This window comes from Pongo pygmaeus, chromosome 12 (genome assembly GCF_028885625.2).
Source record: "Pongo pygmaeus isolate AG05252 chromosome 12, NHGRI_mPonPyg2-v2.0_pri, whole genome shotgun sequence".
NCBI lineage: Eukaryota > Metazoa > Chordata > Mammalia > Primates > Hominidae > Pongo > Pongo pygmaeus.
The window spans coordinates 39,410,483-39,436,488 of record NC_072385.2 but is presented as its reverse complement, the minus strand read 5'-3'; the positions used below and the strand labels follow the sequence as shown (position 1 = coordinate 39,436,488).

General features: G+C 37.3%; 1 protein-coding gene and 1 long non-coding RNA gene across 4 annotated transcripts in view; one reads left to right on the top strand and one right to left on the bottom strand.

Moving 5' to 3' along the window:
• LOC134737870 (uncharacterized) overlaps positions 1 to 26,006 on the top strand; it is a 40,743-nt gene that overhangs the window by 4,435 nt on the left and 10,302 nt on the right. The gene's annotated exons all lie outside the window — the stretch shown is intronic.
• LOC129030535 (sulfotransferase 1C3) overlaps positions 9,011 to 26,006 on the bottom strand; it is a 45,091-nt gene continuing 28,095 nt past the window's right edge. Inside the window, exons 2-9 of one of the 3 annotated variants that reach the window (XR_010123271.1) lie at positions 24,802 to 24,980; positions 19,633 to 19,761; positions 18,684 to 18,781; positions 18,457 to 18,558; positions 16,236 to 16,362; positions 12,886 to 12,980; positions 12,567 to 12,747; positions 9,011 to 9,491 (exon numbers count right to left, since the gene is read on the bottom strand). Coding sequence is in view for 1 of the 3 variants with exons in the window: in XM_054475934.2 (XP_054331909.1) it covers positions 12,901 to 12,980; positions 16,236 to 16,362; positions 18,684 to 18,781; positions 19,633 to 19,761; positions 24,802 to 24,973 (606 nt within the window). In the remaining 2 variants the exon portion in view is untranslated. The remainder of the gene's footprint in view (positions 9,492 to 12,566; positions 12,748 to 12,885; positions 12,981 to 16,235; positions 16,363 to 18,456; positions 18,559 to 18,683; positions 18,782 to 19,632; positions 19,762 to 24,801; positions 24,981 to 26,006) is intronic. The other 2 variants (XR_008500694.2, XM_054475934.2) reach the window with 2 other exon arrangements.

Here is a 26,006-nt window from a genome sequence, read left to right as displayed (position 1 = left end):
GCCTCAAAAATCTGTTCTTTTAGCTTGCTTATGTCTAAACTTAAATTATCTTCACTTCCTTGTAAATGGCATTTTACTGATTCCCAATTGTGAACAGACTCATTATATTGAAATGGAGTTATACAAAAATCAGAAGTATTCCAGTCATATTGCGTTTGTAATCTGTGTTCTAAATTCATAATTCTATCTCCCATCCACATAACAGTTTGTCTTAGATCATTAATTTGGCCAATTTTTGATCAATACCTGACTGGTAATTCCACATTTGAGTAGAATTTTTTTTCCATTTATCCACAAAATGAACATTCATCCACAAAATGAACAAAATGAATACCTTCTGTGGCTCTGACTGTTAAAATACTATGATATTGATTAAAGGATGAGTCAATACAAGTATACAAGTAACAATTAACACAGGTAATTATGTTGATTTTTGAACTAATATGCATCTTTCCTACTAATAACATATATGGTGGTTTAACACAACTTTTAAGTGGTACAGTTTTGTTGGACTCCATATAGATAGTATACATATTTTGGGATGGTACTCTTTTTTGTGAAAGTGGGGTGGGGGCAATAGGTTGTATGGGAGGTGGTGAGGGGAATTTAGCAATGGGGTGGTATAAGTCCTCATAATCTTTACTGTCCCATCTTTGAATTGACCTTTTGATGATTGCCATAGTGATATTTTTGGCTGTGTGGAAATAGTAGTGTAAATCAATCTGTTTTCTTAGTTTTCAAGGTGACAAGCTGGATTTACTTATAACACTTTCTCCAGCCCAAACTCTCATACCAGTCATAGTTATTGTTAATCTCCATAATTCTGAATGTTCAGGTCCTAAGTGGGGAATGAGCCTTGGCTTTGGAGGGGCAACCCCTGCCCCTTTCCACCTAAGAGGAAAAAAGAAGTTAAATCTATGATATAATAGGGGAGGGTTGTCACTACTTTTTTGATAAGTAATATCATAGAGAAAATGTTGACAATCTCTGTGACCTTGAGAACAATCATTAGTAATATGACCTTTAGGAGCCCAATCAACAATGGTGTAGTGAGAAGAATTAAATAACACAGTTCCTTCTGAATTAACACAATCCTTCCATATTAATTTGTCAGCATTTGAAGACAAGTTGAGGGGATATGCAGGTCCTAAAGGCTTATATTGGGATGTGTGAATATAATCAGTAATTCCTGTTTTGATCTGCCTTAGAGGTTTTAATGAGAGCCCTGATACCAAGTGTCCTAAAGGAGGCACAGAGTGACCAGATGGTAGTGTGACCACTGAAGTTTGAATATCTAATGAGAGACATCCATTAGTGGGTCCCAGGCACAAAGGTGGATACCTAAAACCTAAAGTGATATTGAAAGGGGTTCCTTATTCTGAAGGTTGGGCAGGACAACGATCATCTACAGAACCAGGCATCTAGATACTATCATTAACATAGACCTTGATAGGAGCGTCCATCCATGCCATGGCTGAAATAAGAGGAGGAAAAGGAATATAAGCCCAATATGTATAGTTTTTAACAGCCTGTGGAGTGACAGAGGGTAGAAGGATCAGTGTCATCAGGAGGAGGCAGAGGTTGAGCCAGACCTGGATCACCAGAGACAAGTGGTTCAGGATGGCTGACTGGATTGTCTGTTGTAAAGGAGTTAGCATGGTCATTTTCTTCTTTTTGATGATTGGATGTGTTAGTTGTTTTCTGCTATGGTGCTTTTTCAGGAAATTTCTGTGTCTCGTTGTTGCATGCATTTTCAGGACAAAATTTCAGGCGTCTAGCAGGAATCCAAACAGGAGATTGATGTTCACCTGGGGAAACACAAGCATAGCCTCTTCCCCACGTTAAAATAGAACCTTGTGACCACATGTTAGATTGAACATCTTTCCACCATACCTTGGTTTACCGTAGGACGGTTACCAGAGAAATGTTTTTTGGCAGCAGTAACAGAACTAGATTTAGGAATATTAAGAAAATTTAATGTGAGCAATGCCAAGCTTAGTTGTATGTGAGGGGTAGACAACTCCTTATCCCCCTCTTTTTGTTTAAGTAATTGTAATTTTAAAGTTCTGTTACTACTTTCTACAATAGCTTGGCCTTGTGGGTTATAAGGAATACCAGTAATATGTTTAATATGCCACTGATCAAGAAAATTTTTAAAAGCTTTATGGCAATATGCTGGACCATTGTCTGATTTGAGCTCACTAGGAATTCCCATAACTGCAAAACATGAAAACATGCATTTTTTGGCATGAGAACTGTCTTCTCTGGTTTGACAGGTAGCCCAGATGAAATTGGAAAAGATGTCAACTGTGACATGTACATAAGCTAATTTTCCAAAAGAAGAAAGATGAGTAACATCCATTTGCCAGATAACATTAGGAGAAAGGCCTCAGGGATTAACTCCGGGAGATTGTGTGGGACAAGAACCTGACATTGAGAACAGTGTTGTACAATTTGTTTAGCTTGTTTCCAACTGAGAGAATATTTATGTTTAAGACCTTAGACATTAGTATGCATGAAGTGATGAAATTGTTCTGCATTTGTAATGGCTAAAGAAACTAGAGTATCAACTTTATGATTACCACTGGATAAAGGTCCAGGCAAGTTAGTATGAGAATGAATGCTAGTGATGAAAAAAGGGTGGTTTCAGTTTCTGACAGTTTTTTGTAACAAAGAGAACAAGGAAAACAGATTAGTGTCAGCAATATTTTTGATGATAGCTCTTTCTGTTGCCTTAGTGGCATGGACTACATATGCTGAGTCAGAAACAATATTAAGAGGCTGATCAAAATCCTGTAACACAGATAAGAGCAAACAACTTGGCTTTTTGAGCAGAAGTGTATGGAGTAGAAATGACTTTATCTTTTGGTCCTACATACCCTGCCTTTCCATTACTGGATCTATCAGTAAAAATGGTAACGGCTATCTCTAGTTGTGATGAATGAGTAAGGTTTGGTAGAATCCAGGAAGTATTTCTTAGAAATTGAAAGAATTTTGACTTAGGTAAATGATTATCAATAGTGCCAATGAAGTCAGCCAGATTAGTCTGCCAGCACAAAGATGTAGAAAAGGCATTTTTAACTTCATTTTTTGACAAAAGGACCACAATAATGTTTGGATCAAAGCCAGAAATTTTAGTGATATGTTGACATCCTAACCCAATCAAAGTGGCTATTTGATCAAGATATATTGAAAGAGTTTTAGAGGCTGAATCAGGAAGAAATACCCATTCAACTAGAGAATCATTTTGTACTATAAGTCCCATAGGAGAGTGGATGGAAGGAAAAACAAAATTGTAAAGGCAAATTTGGGTCAATACGAGAGACTTGTGCCTCTCACACTCTTTGTTCTACAAAAGACAACTCTTGTTTTGCTGGCTCAGATAGAGAGTAAAGACTGTTTAAATCTGTATCTCCTGATAATGTGGCAAATAGATGAGATAATGCATAAGTAGGGATGCCTAGGGTTGATCTGAGATAATTGATGTCACCTAGTAATTTTTGAAAATCATTTAAGGTGTTTAAATTGTCAGTATGAAGTTGGACTTTTTGGGGCTTAATGGAGTGAGCTTCTAGCTGCATTCCTAAGTACAGAAAAAGAGTGGCTTGTTGAATTTTATCAGGAGCAATGGGGAGTCCTGCATTGACAACAGCTAATTTTAAAGAGGTAAAACATTGAATTAATCATCTTTAGTGGGGGCAGCAATTAGTATATCATCCATATAATGAAGAATGTAATTATTTTTAAAAGTCTGTCAGATAGGTTGTAACACAGTACCAACAAACAACTGACAAATAGTAGGACTGTTAATCATTCCTTGAGGTAAAACTTTCCATTGATATCTAGCTGGGGCAGATGAATTGTTAATGGAAGGTGTAGCGAAAGCAAATTTTTCACAGTCTGAGTTGTCTAAAGGAATATGAAAAAAGCAGTCCTTAAGGTCAATGATAATTAAAGGCCATTCCTTAGGAATCATGGAGGTGGAGGGAATGTTGGGTTGTAATGCCCCCATAGGTTTCATAACTGCATTAACAGCTCTTAAGTCTGTTACCATCCTCCATTTTCCTGACTTTTTTTGTACAACAAACACAGGCGAGTTCCACGGAGACAAGGAGGGCTCAATAGTGTTTGCTTGTAGTAAATCATTAACAATTTCATAAGCCTCCAACTTGTGTTTGGACAGTGGCCATGGCTCTACACAAACAAGTGACTCAAACATCCATTGTAAAGGAATTGGTGGAGGAGGCTCAGCAGTGACCACACCTAAAAAGGGTATCCAAGTCCTGATTTATTAAGTTTTGGGGAGGGTTTCAAGGGCTCTTTGATTCCCTCTGCAGTAACTCCCAATCCTTTTCCAGGAACAAAATTCATTTTATACATTATGTTTTTGCTAGCTTCACTATAATTTGATAAAAGGATAGATATCTCAACCCCCCATTGTTGCAGTAAATCACGTCCCCATAAATTTATGGCACCAGATATTGCAGGATCTGGCCAGCAGCTTGCAATGCAATGGGTCTCTCTCTTTGTTCCTAGGTGTATTGGCAGGTTGAGAAATAATAGAGACACACAAGATACTGAAAGCTGGGTCCAGGGGGGTCACTGCCTTCTGGTCCCGCAGTGCCAACAATGCATTGGATACCAGCATTTATTATTAAGTTTAGTGAGGGCGGGTATAGGTTAGTGAGGGATTTAGGGTCATTTGATTATGAGGTGAGATGGTCACATGGGGATGAAGTAATTCTTTAACATAACACTTGTATGTAGAAGTACAGTATACAGAGGTAAGAATTTACAATATAGTGTGTGCATCAGTAATTTCTAACAGAGCCTTAAAACAGAAACACAATCTTTCCATAACTTATGATTAGCAAGATATTAATCAGCAGTAACAGTTGCAGCAAAAGCTGGTTACAAAGAATCCACAGAAACAGGATGTGGAGCTAGACAACTGGTTAGACCAGAAATTCTCAGAAGGGAATATGCCTTCACCCTAAAGAGGCCTAGAAGAGTCTTGGCAAGATGAGGGCATTTATAGCCTTATCTTATCCATATGGCCAGGCACCAGCCATGAATACATTTATAGGCTCTCCACAAAGGTCCCATTCCATTCCCAGAGCTATGAACATCTGCTTTTCTGGGATAGGAATCTTGGTGATGTGAAACCTCCCTGACTGCATGTCCATTCGTAGGCTCTCTGCAGGGGGAAGCACATCACGTGCTGTTGGCTCCTTCTGACAGTCCCAACTGGCATTGTCTTTACACAATCCTGCATGCAATTTTGTATTTACAATAATCAGGAGCATTTCATCTTTTATTCTGTAGCCGTAGTTTCAGGGGGTCTCCCTACAACCCATAAAGAATTGCTGTCTTGTTTTAGTCCTCTTTAGAAGGTGGTTTTATAATCAGCTATAAAGCTCTAACAGGTGTAATGCAGGTTTCTGATAACTTTGGAGATTGTGACATCAGAATAGAAGAAAAATGTTCAGGACATTTGAAGAGCTAAAATGTTCACTAATATCAAGCAGGACAGGAATTAACTGCCTGAACTGAACTAATAGGAGACTGGAGTGATCATTTTGACATTTTGCTTAAAGTATTGCTAATCCTTTGTTTTGCTTTTCAAAGTCAAAGAAACTTTTCCTTTGAGCTATTGACAACTTTGAACAACTTAGTATACTGCCATGAACAAAATTTGGAGCATACTTTCTTCTCTCTACCTGATTTTCTCCAGAATTTGGAAACTGAGTACTCTTAAGTTATGGCAATATAGTTATTTGCACACATGAAGTAAGAATGCATTTTCTTTTGTAATGGAACACAATCGAAAATCCTGGTTTTTTTTTTTTTTTTTTTTTTTTTTTTTTTTTTTTTTTTTTACCACGGGTTTGACTGGATTTTCATGCTTTCCTTTAAGGAATGAAACTTGACTTGTGGTGCCAATAAAGCCCTTGGAAAACTGGCCTCATATTTTGTGTACACAGTCCCTGTACAGGGTTTCTGACCTGTGCTATGTAAAGAATGTCACTTTCTCACAGACTGGGAACTCCAAGTTGGAAGCTCAAGAGGCGAGGAATTCACCAAACTCATAGGTATTTAATGGTACAAATCTATAGCTGGGCTTGGCTTTAAAAATTTCTTATCTCAGATTCCTTCTATGAAACAAAGTTTCCTCAAAGCTAATTTAAAAGGCCTATGTGAAAAATTGTTATTCTTTCTGGACTTCATACTAATAACCTATCCAAGCATAATAAACAAACCAGTCCTACCATAATTTGCCTTTTAATAAAAATGGAAAATTGGAGAGAAAAAACTATATTTCAAAATTATAGTATACTCATTGTTAAATTCCAGTCTTGCCTAATGTTTTTCAGTTTTTATTATTTTCTACAGTTTGGATTAAATTCTAATTTTTCTGGCTACAAGTCTCCAAAGCAATGTTTTCAATTTTTTTCTTTTTCTTTTCTTTTTTCCCCATTTTTCCTAACTGGAAATCACTGAAACCTAAGCCGTGCTTTCTTAAACCCCTGTGAACTGAAGACTAAATGTTTCAGCAGGTGCTGCCTCTAAGCCCCTGAAACAAAGAGTGCTAATGGGAACAAATAGACCTCCCCAACTGCAGTGCTGCATTTGGTACCCCGTAACAATGACACTCAGCAGGAAGTAGCCAGAAATATTACAATGCCCCATATCCCTACAATTCTCGTGATAAATTAATATACAAGTATGATAGGAATTATGCACAAATTGACAGTGGGGATTGTGGCAGGCAGGTTGCATTAATGCAGGCCTCCATCACCACTGTTTCAGTATTCTATGAGTGGTTAAGTTAAATATTAAAAAAAGCCAGTGCCCTTATCCAAAGACTGAAATGTAACAAAAGCCCATCCAGAGATTTGCCTAGGCATTTCCTGGGCCTTACAACATGACAAAATAATGAAGGAGTTCATAACAGTACCCATTAAGGATTATATAAGTTTTATTGGGGCTCTGAATAAACTCCCCAGGCCTCCACAAACACATTTATTGGACTTCTGAAGGAACTCCCCAAACCTCAATGGTTTAACAGGAGACAAGATAAGGGTGATCAACCCAGCACCTGGAGACCCATTTAAATTAAGCACATTTCATGGGGCACCAGAGGAAGGTCTTCAGGACTCAGATCTTAGTTATAAATTAAAATAAGATAATCGCATATGTCTTTAAATGGAATGCACAGTTACGTGTAGACATATAGCTTGGAAGGTATATAAGCTCTGAAAAACTTTGTCATTTTGAGTTGGTCTGGTGATAATTTCCAGGCCCTCTGAATGTAACCAGTTACAGAAATAAAAACTCTCTTCCTTCCCAGTTTTTCGGCATCTTGTTATTGGGCCACAGGAAATAGCAGCCCAACCCTCAGTTTAGTCCAGGAACAGTCACATTGGGGAAAGTTCTAGGGGAGGCCATGGGGCACACTATATCTGTCAACTGTCTGAATCTTAGCAGCCTGTAGCCAAAATATGGCTCTAGAAGATGAAGAGCAGTTCACAGCCTCCATGTAGAAATGCACAGCAACTCTGCTTGTAGCTTTTATGAACTTTCATCAAGGCATTCTCAAACCTTACAATTCTTAACATTAAGAATCCAAAACGCCTTGCCCAAAACCCATGATCCCATCTTCTACACCTGGACTCTCAGCATCATACCCCTTAATACCTGCAAGGGCAGGCAGGTATCATCCATTGCATGAAGGAAATAACCTTTGTATAGTTGGTCATCGATACTCTGTGTCCAAGGGTAGTACAGGAAATGTTTTTATTAAAAGCATTCAATTGCTTTTCAATTAGTAGAAAATCATTTCTGAGAAGGAAAATGAAATTTGCTTTTCCTTTAATCTGCCTCCTCCTCTCTGAGGTCGACTTTGGACTCTGACAGTACCTGGGGCCCAGAGCTCTCTACTCATTATGGATTCTCATGTCTCCAATTGCAAAGAACAGTAGCCCTGTGAACCAACCTTCTAGTGCATTGACAAGGCAGGAGTGATCAAGGAATCTATTTTTTTCTTGCTATCTCTTTAAGGAATACTAGAGGAAATGTCTTCTCTGGATCACCAACTAAATATAAGGATAGTATTTGAGGTGGTTGGGTTACCTGGCTGGATGGAGGCAGTGGGGTGATGCCTGATGGAGAACTTTCACCCCAGGGTCCCCTCTGGGCTGATTCAAATCCCCCCATCTTCATCCTCTCTGCTTCCTTACAGCAGGCCTTAGGGACCAGCTGCTCTCCTTTCTTAAAATCTCATCATCTATTTTTTACCTTTGAGTTTGTCTTCCATCCAGTTGACTAGAGAATAGGATGTCATTTCCCCTTTGCCTGGGGTAACAATATCACTGCCTTGTCACTACGATAAGGTGGAGACAATGATCACAACCACAGGGAGGTTACTTTTCTCTGTGCATTGGGAGCTCTGTATATTGTTCCTGATTCCCTTTCAAGATGTTAATTGAAATACCTTTTTACATTTCTTTTAATTTTTTTGTGAGTTTCAGTCTTTCCAAATTTCCCCCCTTTCTTACATGTTCCATGCTGTCATCTCTGAGACCATCAGCCCTGTTGGCATCCACCCACTCACTAAGGCCTCTCAGGACCTTCTCTTCTAATAAGACAATTGTACTTGGTCATATAAAAAGCCAGGTCTTCATTGATGCATGGTTGAAGCACTAAATTTATATTAAATCTGAGGTCATACCTATTGTTAGAGTGATGCAACAGATGCAACAGAGACTCTTTATTAACAGAATGGCAACGCATAGTCATGGTACAATTGTCCCAGATCTCAATTTATAGATTAGGTACATTAAGCATTTTATTTATATCATGGGAAGATTTTTTACAGGGGTACTCACTGCCTGATTTCTCCAACTCAAACTCTTTTCATTAAGAAGATTAGTTACAAGCCAAATTTAGAGGAGTAATCATTTTGCAATTGATTGCTATTTTGCAATAGTAATTTATTTTTATATCATTCTATTACAGAAATGGTGACTCTGAAACGTACTTATCAGCTCTTTTCTCTTGGAAGGTATTATTTATACATAAAAGTATAGAATGTACACTTTAAGCTGTTACATTTGCTCTTAATAATGGGGCTTGTGAAACCTATGCATGATTTTGTTGTGAAATCTACTTGGGAATCACACATGGGAATGCATAATGCAACTGTCATGCACAGTAAAACATACCAGTACTTAGAAAAAAAAACTTATGTAGACAGACTCTGCTCTCTAATTCTCTTATTTTATTTACTGGAGTAGTTCAGTCACAGTTCCTTGCCCAACAGAATAAAAGGCAAAATAGTTGACATAGTCTCTGTCTCTTATTTTGTTGTTGTTCCTCTCAGATCTCTAGGCACAAGTTCAGTGTGGATCCTGCCATCTTCTTCTCATAATGCTTATCAAATTTCTCATTCATAGCCACAGTAAAATGGTTCTTCCAGTCTCCAGGCATCCCTGTAGGACATCAAAGAAGTTCATGACAGACTCTGCACCCATTCCACCTAACCTTTCTATAGTGAATGGTTCCTAAGCCTACCCACATGATTCTCCCATGAGTGACGTCCCTCAATCCCACTCCCCCTGGTCTTTCCACTATTTTCCCTCCACTTGGCCTTCTTACCACAAGGCAGACAGCATCCTTACATTCCTTCCTGAAATGTGGCAGGCCACACTGAGGTGCCCCACTGGTGTCAATATTCTGCTCCAGGGTACACTCCTGGCTCTAGTGTACCCAACCCAAAGTCTACAGCTGGTTACCATCATGGACTTCCTGGGGGACATCCTATCTTGTTCTAAGAGGGACAGTGAAAGACCTTACAAGATGTAAGTAACCTCACTGTAGAAGATATTACTTGTTGGGTAAAATTAAAGAGTAAATCCACCAGAAGTGACACTTAGATACAAGTGATCTTCTGCACACTGTTGTACCTTGTCAGCCCAACAAATGCTATACTAATGAATTGTTTCTCTAAATTATCCTAGTACTTTATTTCTACTTGTTTCCTACCCTTTGACAAGAGGATTAATCTGAAATGCTTGCCCATAATATCAAATTCTAGAGTCCAACTTGCAACTAGTTAATTGGAATGTTCTGGAATGGGGTCACTTTTTTTTTGTTTGTTTTGTTTTGTTTTTGAGATGGAGTCTTGCTCTGTAGCCCAGGCTGGAGTGCAGTGGCATGATCTCTGCTCACTGCAAGCTCTACCTCCCAGGTTCACGCCATTCTCCTGCCTTACCCTCCTGAGTAGCTGTGACTACAGGTGCCCGCCACCACACCCGGCTAATTTTTTGTATTTTTAGTAGAGACGAGGTTTCAACATATTAGCTAGGATGGTCTCGACCTCCTGACCTTGCGATCTGCCCGCCTCAGCCTCCCAAAGTGCTGGGATTACAGGTATGAGCCACCGCGCCTGGCCGGGTCACTGTTTTTAAAGGTAATTTTGATACAGTCAGGAGAACTGGTATTAGGGGATTCCTAGTATAGCTTCTACTTTACTTTCTTGTTTATAACTTTTTGCAGCTATTTTTGCATGTATCAAGAATGTTAACTTGTTGAGGACAGAAATAATGTTTATTTATCCATACACTCACACAACAGGCCTTTATGGAGTTTTTTTGAGGTATGAGTCTCTATACTAGGTTCTAGTGGAACAATACTGAACAAAGCATTCTCTTCAGGACAGTTTATTGTCCAATTTTGGAGACAGACATGAATACCAATAGTTACAAATCTAAGTACTAAGTGCTTAGCTAGGGTTTTGAACTACAGTGATGGACTAAAGATGAGTGTTCAAAGCTGCTCAGAGGATGCATGAGGCTTCAAGGGGAAGTTCATGATTGAGCTGGGTATTCTAATCAAAGTGACCAGCACCAACAGCATCACCTGAGTACTTGGGAGAAAGGCAAATTTGAGGGCTACTCCTGGACCTATGGAATCAGTATCTCAGAGCAGGGACCAGCAATCAAAGCTTTGGCAAGGTCTGCAGGGGTTCTAATGTGACTAAGGTTTCAGAACCACTGACATTAGCTTTCAGCAAACAGGCAGGGTGAAGGGAGCAGAGGTTCAAAATTTAACTGAAATGAGTTATTTCTTCCTGAAAATTAGGTTGAAAATTATTTTAGCCTATAGAGCAGAAAATTTATTTATTTATTTATTTATTATTATTTATTATTATTACTATTATTATTATTATACTTTAGGCTCTATGGTACATGTGCGCAACGTGCAGGTAAGTTACATATGTATACATGTGCCATGCTGGTGCGCTGCACCCACCAACTCGTCATCTAGCATTAGGTATATCTCCCAATGCTATCCCTCCCCCCTCCCCCCACCCCACAACAGTCCCTGAAGTCTGATGTTCCCCTTCCTGTGTCCATGTGTATTCATTGTTCAGTTCCCACCTATGAGTGAGAATATGCGGTGTTTGGTTTTTTGTTCTTGCGATAGTTTACTGAGAATGATGATTTCCAATTTCATCCATGTCCCTACAAAGGACACGAACTCATCATTTTTGACAAACCTGACAAAAACAAGAAATGAGGAAAGGATTCCCTATTTAATAAATGGTGCTGGGAAAACTGGCTAGCCATATGTAGAAAGCTGAAACTGGATCCCTTCCTTACACCTTATACAAAAATCAATTCAAGATGGATTAAAGACTTAAATGTTAGACCTAAAACCATAAAAACCCTAGAAGAAAACCTAGGCATTACCATTCAGGACATAGGCACGGGCAAGGACTTCATGTCTAAAACACCAAAAGCAATGGCAACAAAAGCCAAAATTGACAAATGGGATCTGATTAAACTCAAGAGCTTCTGCACAGCAAAGGAAACTACCATCAGAGTGAACAGGCAACCTACAAAATGGGACAGGCAACCTACAAAATGGGAGAAAATTTTCGCAACCTACTCATCTGACAAAGGGCTAATATCCAGAATCTACAATGAACTCAAACAAATTTACAAGAAAAAAACAAACAACCCCATCAAAAAGTGGGCGAAGGACATGAACAGACACTTCTCAAAAGAAGACATTTATGCAGCCAAAAAACACATGAAAAAATGCTCAACATCACTGGCCATCAGAGAAATGCAAATCAAAACCACAATGAGATACCATCTCACACCAGTTAGAATGGCAATCATTAAAAAGTCAGGAAACAACAGGTGCTGGAGAGGATGTGGAGAAATAGGAACACTTTTACACTGTTGGTGGGACTGTAAACTAGTTCAACCCTTGTGGAAGTCAGTGTGGCGATTCCTCAGGGATCTAGAACTAGAAATTCCATTTGACCCAGCCATCCCATTACTGGGTATATACCCAAAGGACTATAAATCATGCTGCTATAAAGACACATGCACACGTATGTTTATTGCAGCATTATTCACAATAGCAAAGACTTGGAACCAACCCAAATGTCCAACAATGATAGACTGGATTAAGAAAATGTGGCACATATACACCATGGAATACTGCGCAGAAAATTTTTTAGAATTGAGTTCAGTGAAAGAAATGCCACCAACCTTTCCTCATGAATTTTGAGATGGAGTGATTGAATATGTGAGATGGTATCGCAGTTTGGTTGGCCATCGGATTATACTTCATTACATCAAATGAGGTATGGTGGATGATCTTGTTTACAACATCATCTGACAAAGTTTTCTCCAAGAATTCCAACACCTTGTGGATCTCCTGTTTTGGATTCTGACCATGGAAGAAAAAGGCATAGTGAAGAGGAAAGGTAGAAGAAGATCTTGGCCAATTAAACCAACACCCTGTTTAACAGAATAACATTGTCAGGAGGGTTTCTGGGTCTGACCTATAAGTCTCAGTGCCACTTACTTTTTTTATATCCTCCTAGAAGAGGTAGAGGATCTGGTGTGTGTCTTTTGCAGCCCAGTATCCTTTCACATGGTCAAACCAGGACCCATTAAGAACTGGAAGAAGTCAGAGCACTGTTAGTTCCCAGTACCGGGACAAAACCCAAGGCTATAAAATAAATTAGCACTCCTTTGAAATAAGCTTCTGTAACTTTCATTCTGGTTCCTTAATGAAGTGGAAATAATTTTCTACTGAGAAAATTTGCCTATATTTATGGTGTAAAGCAGAGATTTATTGTGCACATTTTTTAAATTTAATTTATTTTATTTTTTATTATACTTTCAGTTTTAGGGTACATGTGCACAATGTGCAGGTTAGTTACATACGTATACATGTGCCATGCTGGTGTGCTGCACCCATTAACTCGTCCAACAATGATAGACTGGATTAAGAAAATGTGGCACATATACACCATGGAATACTATGCAGCCATAAAAAATGATGAGTGCACATTTATTATATGTGACTTTGCACACGTTGACTATGTCTTGTGAAATGCCTTAAAATATTAGGCAATAAAATACTTCCCCTGTTCTGGGTGAACCGTGTTTAGTTTCAAACTCAACTAAGATTCAGGCCATCCGATAAAGGGATAGGGTCCTCCTGCTGCTTTCCCTGTATAGCTGTGCTATGCAGTTTGCAGGTTTCTGTTCGGAAAGAGATGCAGCAGCAGCAGAAAGAGAGGTGCCCTTGAGGAGAACTTCTATTTCCAGCTGAGGCTGCATCTATGTGGTAAACATGGGATGCATTTTCTTTTCACCAGTTGGTAAGAGAATGAGTGGACACCTGAGTTAGCCAGCACCATATTTTATCCCAGGGATGTTTTAGTGTCCCTGATAGGTTGTAACTTCTGGCAGCTTCCTGGTTTGGTTCTGGGCAGTCATTATAAACACAGAAGCTATCTTTATTCAGGGTGAGCTATGTTGCAAGCATTGTGCTAAGTGGACGTGAAGATTTGTCTGAAGGATGATGGAAAACATTATCCAGAGGAAAATGACCACAGACCAAGTGAGCAAGTGTGTGAAATGCTCTCTTTTGAATCACGACAAACAAAGATGTAAGTTTGCAGTGACTTGAACCATAGCATGTGTCATGGTGACTGGCATCTGTGTCAGCCAGGTTCTCCAGAGAAACAGAGCAATAGGCAAATCCAGAGAATACATTAGTTCATCCTTATGCACAGGGGATATATCACATGACCCCCAGCAGATGCCTGAAACCACAGATAGTACCAAATTATATTATAATAGTGTATATGTTTTTTCCTATACATACATGTGTATGTTAGTTTAATTTATATATTATTAGGCACTGTGAATGAATTACAAGAAAACATAATAAAACAGAGCTATTATAACTATATTCTGTAATATATTCACATCTATGTGAATGTAATCTCCCTCTCTCTATCCTTCTTTCTCTTGAAATACTGTAATAGTTTTGGATTGGGGTTGATTCTGGGTGACTGAAACTGCAGAAAGGGAAACCAAGTATAAAGGGGACTCATCCATGTATATGTATGTGTGTGCATGTTTTATATATGTGCATAATATATATGTGTACACATATAATTTATTTTAAGCAATGGCTATGTAATATGCATATATAGATAAATGTACATATATAATGTATATTATGTATATATGGTTTATTTAAAGGAATTGACTCCTGCAGTTGTGAGTCTTGGCATGTTTTAAATCTGTAGGGGATGCTGGAAAATCAGGAAAGATTTGATATAACATCCTTGAGGCAGAATCCTTTCTTTTGGAAACCTGAGGTTTTTTTTTTTTCTCTTAAGACCTTCAGGTGATGGCATAAGGACCACCCATATTATTAATATTTAACATTATCTCCTTTTCTTAATGTCAACTGATTATAGATGTAAATCACAACTACACAACTGACACTTTCACAGAAAGAACAGGATTGTTGTTTGATAAAATAAGTAGGTGTCACAATCAAGCCAAATTGACACAAAAAACAGTAATAAAACGTAGGCCTTGGGAAAAATCATATAAGAAATGAAGCTTGGATCCTCTCTTCCTCTGCTTCCTCCTACTTTTCCTGCTCTCAAAACTTCTCTGCATAAATATTGGAAATCTATTCACCTGGAGTCCTATGTAGATTTGTTATTTTTCTTATTTCCATCTGTCAGTCCTTTTTAATTTATGTTTCTAGAGAAAATGTTCTAATGAGGTTATCTCTCTTGATTCACTGGAGAGACATGCTTGATGGAAATTATTATTTATTGACTTTTCCACAGATATCTGTTTTTATTCAGGTCATGTTGTGGAAGTCACTTCATTTTGATTTTTCTTTTTACTCAAAAGAATATGAATATGAATATGTCAGGACTGGTTATAATGAAGCTCAGGTCCCTAACACACTTGCGCAGGGATAGTTAGGGTGCTCCAGGACTGGTAGCTCTCAGCATCACAACTCACCCATTTTGCTTATGGAAGTTTTAATTATTTGAGACACGTTAATGAAATTGTGGAGACACCGTGTAATTTTTATCCATTTGTCTAGGTTCTGCTCACTGCAGTTATAGTGAAATATTATAATCATGCTTCTGCATTAATGCTCATACAAATATGTAAAGATGATCCTTACATCCTAAATCACTTTATGTAGCCTTCTTGTCTTTCTTCTGTCTAGAGATTGTTGTTTTCATAAGATATTCTTCTGTGAAGGGTTTGAGATCCTTGCCAATCTGTTTTGACACCTGGTCAAATCTAGTCAATTGCTATTTTGAAAAGTATGTCCCTAATGTGTTCACTGCTTCTCTGGAAGGTGTGATCTTGTTTGTAAGTGGGTGAGGGTTCATGGCTGCTAATTCTAATGTGAGGTTCCTGCAGGTGAACAGGTTTAAGATTGTGGCCTATGACCTATGAGAAAGGCTCTCTGTGGCTGTGCAGTGTATGACTTTTGTAACTATACGTGATGGCCTGGCCATCCAATAACACTGCTAAATCAAACCACAGGATATCATCTCATGCCTTCCCACTGTCAGGTCTTTCCATACGAAATGTTGCCTCTTCTTATTTTGAAGTTGGTTGTTTGAAACTCAAGTCAAGGATTTGGGGCTTTTTACCTTTGTCCCAAAACTTATGACCCCAGCTGACCTCAATTTACATTTGTATTCAATTTTGGAAAAATAGCTCTTCTACCTGGCTTCTCCAGTCCCGGATCATCAAGATAGGACCTCCTCAATCAGGATGGCCTTTTGTAACCTTCTCCTGCAGTTTACAGAGGTGCTTATTGTTAGAGTCACCTGAAAGAGGGTACCAAAAAAATCAGTTTGAACTCACCTTTTCCCAACATGAATTTCTCATAAAATTCCTCTAAGTTCTGAGGATCAGGCATAAAGGAAGCCATCCTATGAAAGTGGTAGTAGGACACCAGGCAATCCTTGGGATTTCTGGCCACAGAGACAATCTGAAATCAAGGAGAGGAAAGGAAGCCATGGAGAGAAAAATAGACTGACATGAAATACTCTTAAGTGAGTGTTTCAATACAATGGTAACTATATCCTATAAGTTTATAGCATTAGATACATTAGTTATGAATTAAAACATTAAATAAATGGAGTCTTTTTGAGTCTGCAACCCTGATAGCCATGGAGAACACAAAGACAAACGAGAGCGCCCCACTTCAGAGTGGTTACGAGGAACTACTCTTCCTGGTTATGCAGGAAGATGAACACATTATTAGGACAGCACTGTCAATCATGGTTGGAATATGATGTGATATGCTGAGTAGTCATGGAGCCAGTGACAAAGCATTCCTGGGCATTCAGGGAACGGGCCATGAAATGGTGAGTTTCAGCTGTGTCTCAATGAGTTGAGAGAAATTTTCCAGATTCCTACAACAGGGGAAAGACTAGAGAGTGAGAAATCATTTTTGTGCATACCATCTCATTTGGCTCCTACTAGGGTCAGATTTAGGTAAGGAGAGAACAGGTGGTATACTTCAATAGAAGAAGTAAATGACCCTCAGAGGAATGGAGGCACTACCACTAATGCATGCTTCGTACACGAGTGGGTCATGCCTGGTCAGAAAAATTGGGACACTGAGTCCAGAGCTAGTTCCTTGATATTTGTATGAGACTCACACAAGGAATTTTTCAGACAGTGGTTCTCAAAGATTAGAGTGATATATATATATATATATGTAGCATATGTGTGTGTGTGTATATATATATATAGCATACGTGTGTGTGTGTATATATATATATGGCATATGTGTGTGTGTGTGTATATATATATAGCATGTGTGTGTGTGTATATATATATGTAGCATATGTGTGTGTGTGTGTATATATATATAGCATGTGTGTGTGTGTATATATATATGGCATATGTGTGTGTGTGTGTATATATATATAGAGCATATGTGTGTGTGTGTGTATATATATATGGCATATGTGTGTGTGTGTATATATATATAGCATATGTGTGTGTGTGTGTGTATATATATATATATATATATATATATATATATATATACACACACACACATCTCACATGGTTAGGACAGAGAGGCATGGTGATGTGATGATTGGAAATTCAGTATCATTCAGTCAACAATTGCAGAACAGATGTTAACTCTTCCTATGTGCCAGACACTGTTTAACTTGACAAATTGGGCACGATCAAGTCCCTGCCTGTCAGGAGCTCACAGTCTGATCAATGAGGTAAGAAGAGAGAAAATTATAATGCAATGTGGTGAACAAAATGATGAGGGAAACACATGCACAGATACCCCAATATAGATACATGAAACTCACCCAGCCACGGGGTCACAGAAGCTTTCTATAGGAGCCCTCTATGAAAAGACCAGAAGAACAAGTAGGAATTATGCAAGTAAAGATGAGGAGATGCTTGAGTCAGATGAGAGGATGTGGAAAGTGTGTGGATGCTCCATGTGTGAAAGGACCTGCAGGATTTCAGGACTGTAGTGAGGATCAGGTATGGGAAGACCCTGGGGAGGAGATGGAGCAGGGTGCAGACTGTCAAGGGCATGGAAGTCATATAGAGGATATGGAGGCATCTTCATCCACCTGTGGAAGTGTTTATAGTAGGGAAATGCCTTAGTCAGATTGTGTTTTAGGAAGAATAGAGGTTATATGGAGGAGGAGTTGGAGGGGGCAGGTCTAGAGGCAGGCCGACAAAGTGGGAGGCAAAAGAGAGCAGTGAGCTGAGTTGGGTACAGGTGGTAGTGATGCAGTGTAGTGCACAGATTAGAAGGATGGGAAGAATGAACTGGACTTTGTGACAGATCAGACATAGAGGTGAGGGGGATAAAAATGAAGACAGGTTTGAGCTTAGTTTATTGAGTAGATTATGGAGGTGTGGAAGCCTTGACAAGAGCAGATTCTATACTTCTGCTTCTGAGGCCAGGAGAATATCTTCTAGTACTTTGGCAGAGCAAAGCAAGAGGGTTTTATTTTTAAATGTGTTTCCCTCCATTCTAGCTTCCAATACACTCTCTGATTTGTAGCAACACAGACTCAATTTTGGAAAATCTTACCAAGAATTTTTCATGAAACAGCATTAGAGGACAATTAATTTTAGAAAACACGGATGTTTGCAGATTTCAAATTTATGTAATCCTTGATTTTAAGTACTCCATCTAAGAAAAATAGGAAATTATATTTTGGAAAATATTTTTCAAAGTATATTATTTTGAAAGACATCTTCAGTTGTATAGTTTATATCACCAAGCTAAGAGAAGTTTGAAAAGCCCGCTCTTTTTACCTTGCAGTTTTCTTTCCAGATAGATGGTGGAATCAGATGTGAAGGGAGATGTGTTTTTATCAGTCGTGGTGAGGACATTTCAAGAACGAACTCCAAATCTAGCAAGAAACAATTTATATTCTTTGTTTATTCTTGCCACTCTGCCAAAATACTTGAATTCTATTTGTATCTTTGTCTATAGAGTGATTATATTTTGGTTTATATCCATTGGAAATAGTAATTTTTTGTCCACAAGGACATACAAAGCATCCAATCCTGCCTAACCTTCTAGGAGACTTTTGCTTATTTCCTCTTATTCTCTCAGCTTTTAGACTTTCAGGAAAGCTCTTTTTCACCCTTGATTAATTCTGGGAATGTTTGTTTTATATCTGGTTGTTTTTTTCCTTTCTCTTTTTCTCATTCTCTTTTGTTTCTCAGAAATCACATCCATTTTTTTACAATAGGTTGTCATTCTTGGAAAGAAAGACCTCTAGGAAGTCTGCCTTTATTTCATGTTACTCCCTGGGTTTTACACTCTGAGGAAACCTTTTCAGCTCCCCCAGTTAATTCTGGGAATGTCCATGGTGTGTCCCCCCTACTTCTCCTCCTTTTTCTTCAGAAATCATACCTGTCCTTTTACAATAGCTGATTGCTAATTTCTGGCCTTTCCACTGATTCAAACATATGAAGGAGAATACAAAGCAGAGGGAGTCTTCTTTATCATAACGTTGGGTAGGAGAAATATGAGAAAGAGAATGAATATCTTACTGGGAAGATAAAGGCCACCAGCTAAGAACAGGAGGAAGCCCTGAAGACCCAATCTAGAGTTTGATTGTTGGCCTGAGAACAAATAGACCTCATGAAAGATATAGGTTACTTCTGGCTGCCTCAGATGTTCTATCAGAGACAGTACACATTGCTCTGGAAACTTGAAGTGAAAGTCCTTTCTGTCTTGGTGCATATTACTCACCTGGTTTTTCTTTATGGGGAAATTTCAGTTCAAGGAAAGCATGTCTATCTAGAGTCTGGGCTCTTTTGCATTTCTCCACATCACCATCATTTAGAATCATGTCCAAAATTTCATGCATCCATGTTGTACCTGAAAATATTTGAAACAGTTCTTTAATTTTAGTCAACTGAACTTTCATTCTAAGTTATTGAATATTTTGAAGAAAGGCAGCAACATGAGAGCACTTTAAAATTAGATCAATGTTGCCAAGGCAGAAATGAAAACTGTTGTATTATATCTGCATCTATCTATCTATCTATCTATCTATCTATCTATCTGTCTATCATCTATCTACCTATCTCATCTATCATGTTTCTTTATGTATCTATGTATCTATCTATGTATCTAAGTATGTATGTGTGTATGTATATATGTATGTATCTACTATCTTCCTATTATATCTATCTATCTATCTATCTATCTATCTATCTATCTATCATCTTTTAGTATTTAATCTCTCAACTATCATGTTTGAGTGAACCATTTCTACATTTCCTATATGATGACACTTCATGCCAAAAATGCTGTATCTTCCAATATGACATTCTCTTATCATGGCTGGTAAATGTTTCTCATCACCTCTAGTTCATAATAAATCCTTAATAACATGAGATACTCAACCTATGTTAATTTTTTTCCATTGTGTCATAATGTTATTGATCACTTTTGCCCAGTTAAGATGCATTGGCTGCATTACTTTTGCTATCCTTTTTGTCTCAGCTTAGAATCATCCTTCCATATTTTTTCTTAATGATACTGATTTTTGTTCTACTTTGACATTGGTTTTTGAACTAATCAGCCAGCTGTCCTATAGTACTCCCCACATTCTGGATTTGTCTGATTATTTCTTCACAGTACATTTTTGTTCCTCTATTTCCTCTATTTGCCATAAACTGGAATCCAGGTGTTGATTAGGTTCTGGTGAACATTTTTGGCAGATTTCTCAGGCAGTGCTTGGTACTTCTTGCACCATGCCAAGAAGTACATATGTCTGATTGCCTCACTACTAGTGATACTACTGTTCATCATTCAGTTTTGTAGGTGACCACCAGGTCGCTCATTGTAAAGGCCCATATTTCCATTTGCTTTTAGGAATAAAACTGTATGGTGACATTTCAGTACCATGTGACCAGCCAGTTCTCCTCAGATTTTATCTAATTATTTTAAGATTCATTCATTAATGATCCTACTTTACCTAATTTTTATTATGGGTTTCAAATTGTTTATTTTCTAATCTCCTCACTTCTCCTCTATTTATTAGGTAGGTCTTCATATAAAGAACGTTCCCTCATAAATTAGGGAAGAACTACAATTCCTCTAAATTCTTTCTCTTAATTACTTCTTTTTAGTCTAAGAGATGAATAACAGTTATCTTCAATCATAATACATAAGTTTTTCTTTCTTTTTGTATCTTTCATCATTATGGAATCATGTTTTTTGAAATAAACTTCAATGTGGTAAAAATTACATAGAATAGAATGAACCTGTTATAAATGTGTAGTTTAAGGAAATTTGACAAATGTATGTAGCCATTACCATAGATAAGAGTAGAACCTTGTGTCTATTGCAATCAGTCATTCCTTTCCTCACTTCTGACTCCACGGAACTGCTGATCTATGTTTTTGTCAATACAAGTTAGTTTTACACATTGTTGAATTTCATATAAATGAAACCATACAGTTTGTCCTCATGTGTCTGAATTTTTTCACACACCCTCATTATTTTGGGATTCATTTATGTTCTTGTATATATTTGTAGTTCATTTCTTTTTATTAGTGAGAACAGTTCAATTTTATGGATAAGCAATGATTTGTTTATTCATTTATATGACAATACAAATTTAGGTTTTCTTCAGTGTTGGGCTAATTTTGAATAAGTCTGCTATAGTATTTGTGTACAAGTTTTTATATGAACATAGATTTCTATTTTGGGGGTGAGGGTGAATCTCTAGGATTGGAATTGCTGGGTTGTGTGGTAGGTGCATGTTTACTTTTATAACAAACTGTTCAACATTAGTACCATGTTAGGTTCTCCTCAAAAGTTCATGAGAATTTCATTTGCTCTGTGTCCTTATCGACACTTAGTATTTTCAGGTTTTTAGCCATTTGAAGTGGTGTGTAGTGGTATTTCATTATAGTATTAATTTACATTTTCTCATGATAAATGATGTTGAATATCTTGTGTTTATTGGTTAATAGTAAAGCTTTTTTAGTGATACGTTTTTACATCTTTTGCCCATTTTAATACATTTTTTTTTTGTTTTTTGCTCTCAGTTGTAACAGTTCTTTATACCTTCTGGCCAGATATATGTATTGTGAATATTTTCTCTCCATTTGTGTCACATATTTTTATTTTCCTAACTGGGTCTTTAGAAGAACAGAAGTTTTAATTTGATGAAGTCTAATTTATATTGAATTTACGTTAAATGCAAACCATAAAGGGTAGTGCTTTCCATTTTTTTCCCCAAATTATTGTTGCCTAACCTAAAATTTGAAGCTATTCTCCTATCTATACTTCCATAGTTTTAGAGATTTAATTTTAATTTTTTGAGGTCTGATGCATTGCACTTTGACTTTTTTGCATATGGCACCAAGTAAGGGTCAATTCTTTATGTCTATCCTTACAACAATACCACAGTCTTTTGAATGCTGAAGCTGAGTTAAATGTCATGAAATCAGCTAATATAAACCCCGCCACTTTACTCTTTCTATCAAAAATATTGGCTTTTAATGACATTTTCATATAAATCTTGGAATCAATTTGTCAGTTTGTGATTGAGATTGAATTGAATTTATACGTTAATTTTGAAACAGTTGATTTCTTAAAAATATTGATCCTTTTGACCCATAGATAGGGTATGCCTCCTTATTTATTTAAGTCTTATAGAATTTCTCCTCATAGTGTTTTCACTTTCAAATCATGCACAGCTTTGTTAAGTTCATTTCTGAATATTTCATGTTTTCAGGTGCTATTTATTTTATCAATGGTATTTTTAAAATGTCATATTCCAACTGTGTGTTGCTGGAATTTTGAAAGATAATAGAGTTTTGTATACTATTACTTTCTGTTACTCTGAATAAATTTCTTTAATATTACTTTTTATTTATTTATTTTTAGTGCAGCTGTGTGGGCAACACATTCAGCTTTTTGCTGTCAGAGAAAAAGTCTTTAAACTTTATTTTTAGTAATATTTTAATATATTATTTTTACTGGGTATATGGAATACTAGGTTGAAGACTTTGTGGTTAACAAATTACCACAAGCTTCCTAAGTTAAAACAATACCTGAATATTAGGTCATAGTTTCTGTAGATTAGAAATTGGGCTTAACATGGCTGGTCCTCTGTTTAGGGTTCTCACTAGGCTAAAATCAAGGTATCAGCTAGGGCTGCCATTTTCATCTGGGACTTCAGGGTGTTTTGCCAAGCTCCTAGGTGCCGACAGAATTCAGTTGCTTGTGGCTGTAGTATTGAGATAACTGTTTTGTTGATACTTTCTCTCTTCATTGTTAAATCTATAATCATGCAGTGAACTTTTATTACACTTTAAATTTCTCAGACTTTCTCCTCTGCCACATCTGTCTGACTTCCTGTTCACATGATTCCACTGGGTCCATCAAGATAGTCCAGAATAATCTCCCTATTTTAATATCAGCTGATTAGATAGTTTAATAGCAACTGCAAAATCCTTTTGGGAATGTAATGTGAAATAACAGCAGATGTAATAACAGAGGACTAATGTCATGGGAACCAAAATTCTGTCCATCCTATCCTGATTGGAGCACAAAAGTCTCTCATGCTTGTATAATCTCTAGGAATTATATGGCTAATAGTTTTCTGGTAGTTCCTTGCCTGATCTCATGGAGCTAGGCTTTATGCAAATGCAGTCTACCATTCAACAATAGACTAAAAGGGTCCTCTCTAAAGATATCTAAAGGTATTTATTTGTGTAGTTTCCTTCTGTCTGGTACTCTTTCCTGCAAATAGCAGCCACTTCAACCTCTCAGAACTCCTATACCTGGCTCTTGACCTCAATGAGTTTGCTGTGGCTTTTTCTTTTGCACCCTATAACTATACCCTATTCAGAAAGCATCTTCAGTCTGAGGATTGAGACAACTGTCATCCAAGGTCAGAAACCAGTGGTTTCATATATTTTATCCAGTTTCCTTTTTTATTATGGCTGGAGTACACATCCAATCTTGTCCCTTCAGCATGGCTGACCAGGAGGTTTTTATTTAATGTTCTCCCAATCAGTTAGAGATCATTCTTTTGGATGCTCAAACTGTCCCAAATGTGGCCATTGTGAGAGCCCCTTCACATTGGTTCTTGTGTCCTTCTACATGTCCCCATTAATTTTTTTGTTATTATGTGTGCTTTATTTTTTCAGACATTTAATAAAAACAAACAATTCTGGGAATATATACTGGTAGCTTACTCCTTCAAAAACAAGATGTAGTACATTCCCCTTGCATATTCTATTCCCAAGAGTGGGATCATCAATTCTTCTAATAGCTGTGGTTCACTTTGATGGAGAATGGCCTATCAAAAGTGAGTTCTGGGCATTAGGTGTGCCCATTGATACTAGCATGTATTCTAGTCTAGTAATTTTTAGAGAAGAATTAGAAATCTAAGGCATTATAAATCAAGGTCAATCATTGGGCTTTTCTGAATGAGACTAATTTGGTACAGAGCAGAAAATTCATGGCTGACATCCTCCAAGAGCTTTAGAGGATTAGAAAATCAATTTGTGTTTAATATCTGAGATAATAGGTTAATATTTGGAGTAGGACATGTTTTTAGAAGGCTGTCTTGAGGGTTGATGTTTAAAAAAGCCATAGGTCTTTCAATTTGTTGACCTTATATTTGATGTATGCTATGGGTTCTGGAATGGGAGCATTATCTGCCCTACTACCAAAGCATTTAGAAATCTTTTCTGTTCTCTTCAGAGAGTGCTATTGGAAATTGTTGCCCTGGGGATCAGGAATGCTAAATGTCCTGCAACACCAAAGAACAGATCTCCATAATGAGGAATTGCTTATCTCCAAATCCCAATCATGCTTCATTGATCAATACAGATTATGCAATAATTTCACATGAAAATATTGAATATTTTTATGTTTTGATACCCTTACCTGACTTTGGGTAAGTTGCCAGAATAAGATCATCAGGCTTGGCTTGGAAATTACAGACTTTTTCCCACCATTCTTTTGATAATTTCAACGCAGGGACTCTATCTACTTCCATGATGTTAAACATTTCTGGCTTTTTTTCCATAGTGGGAGCATTTTTCTCAATCTTTGCCATTGGGAATCTGGGATGGGTAAGATCAATACTAATTAAAATTTTTAAAAATGTTGTTTTATGGTTCATAGTATGGGTTATCATCTTACTGCTTTTGATTAGAATAGCATAAAATAAGTGAAAGCTAACATATAACATGCTAACAACTTACTCTATGTACCTTAATTATTTAATCTTCATAGCAACCACATAAAATAGGTAATAGTTTTTTCTGTTTTCTACATGTGGAAACTTAAGTCATTATAAGTTTAAATAATTTGATAAAAGTAAAATAATCAATACCTGTTGGGGCTGAGATTTATACCCAAATAGTCTTTTTCCTACGGCATGACCTAACAACCATATTACTTGTTAATAGGGAATATAATGGGTTATGTGTCATATATTGCTTCATTGTCTTCAAGATATTATTTTGTATAATTAGAAGTGAGACCATTACATTGAAGAAAATTCAAAACAATGGCTTTAAGGAGCATTCTATACTCAATTTTCTTGAATAGTTTTCACAGAGAAAATCTTCAAAATCATAATTTCATGTTGTGTTTTTTTCATTAATGAAATAATTTTTGAAATATCAGCCATGGATTACAGCAGAAAAAACTCTCTTGTACCCATGTACCTGAAAACTCTCATGTCTACTAACTCTGGAAACTTGGAATTTAGTTGGGGTCTGATATGTTTCAGCTGTGTCCCCACTCATTATAAGGGGGAGTTCCCCTGCACAAGCTCTCTTTTCCTTTGCCTGCTGCCATTCATTGCCTTCCACCACGACTGTGAAGCTTCCTCAGATATATGGAACTTTAAGTCTGTTACACCTCATTATTTTTTAAATTGCCCAGTCTCAGGTATGTCTTTATCAGCAGTGTGAAAAGGGACTAATACAATAAATTTGTACTAGTAGAGTGGGGTGCTACTGCAGATACCTGAAAATGTAAAATTGACTTTGGAACTGGGTAACAGGCAGAGATTAGAACAGAAGAAGACAGGAAAATGTGGGAAAGTTTGGAACTTTCTAGAGACTTGTTGAATGGCCTTT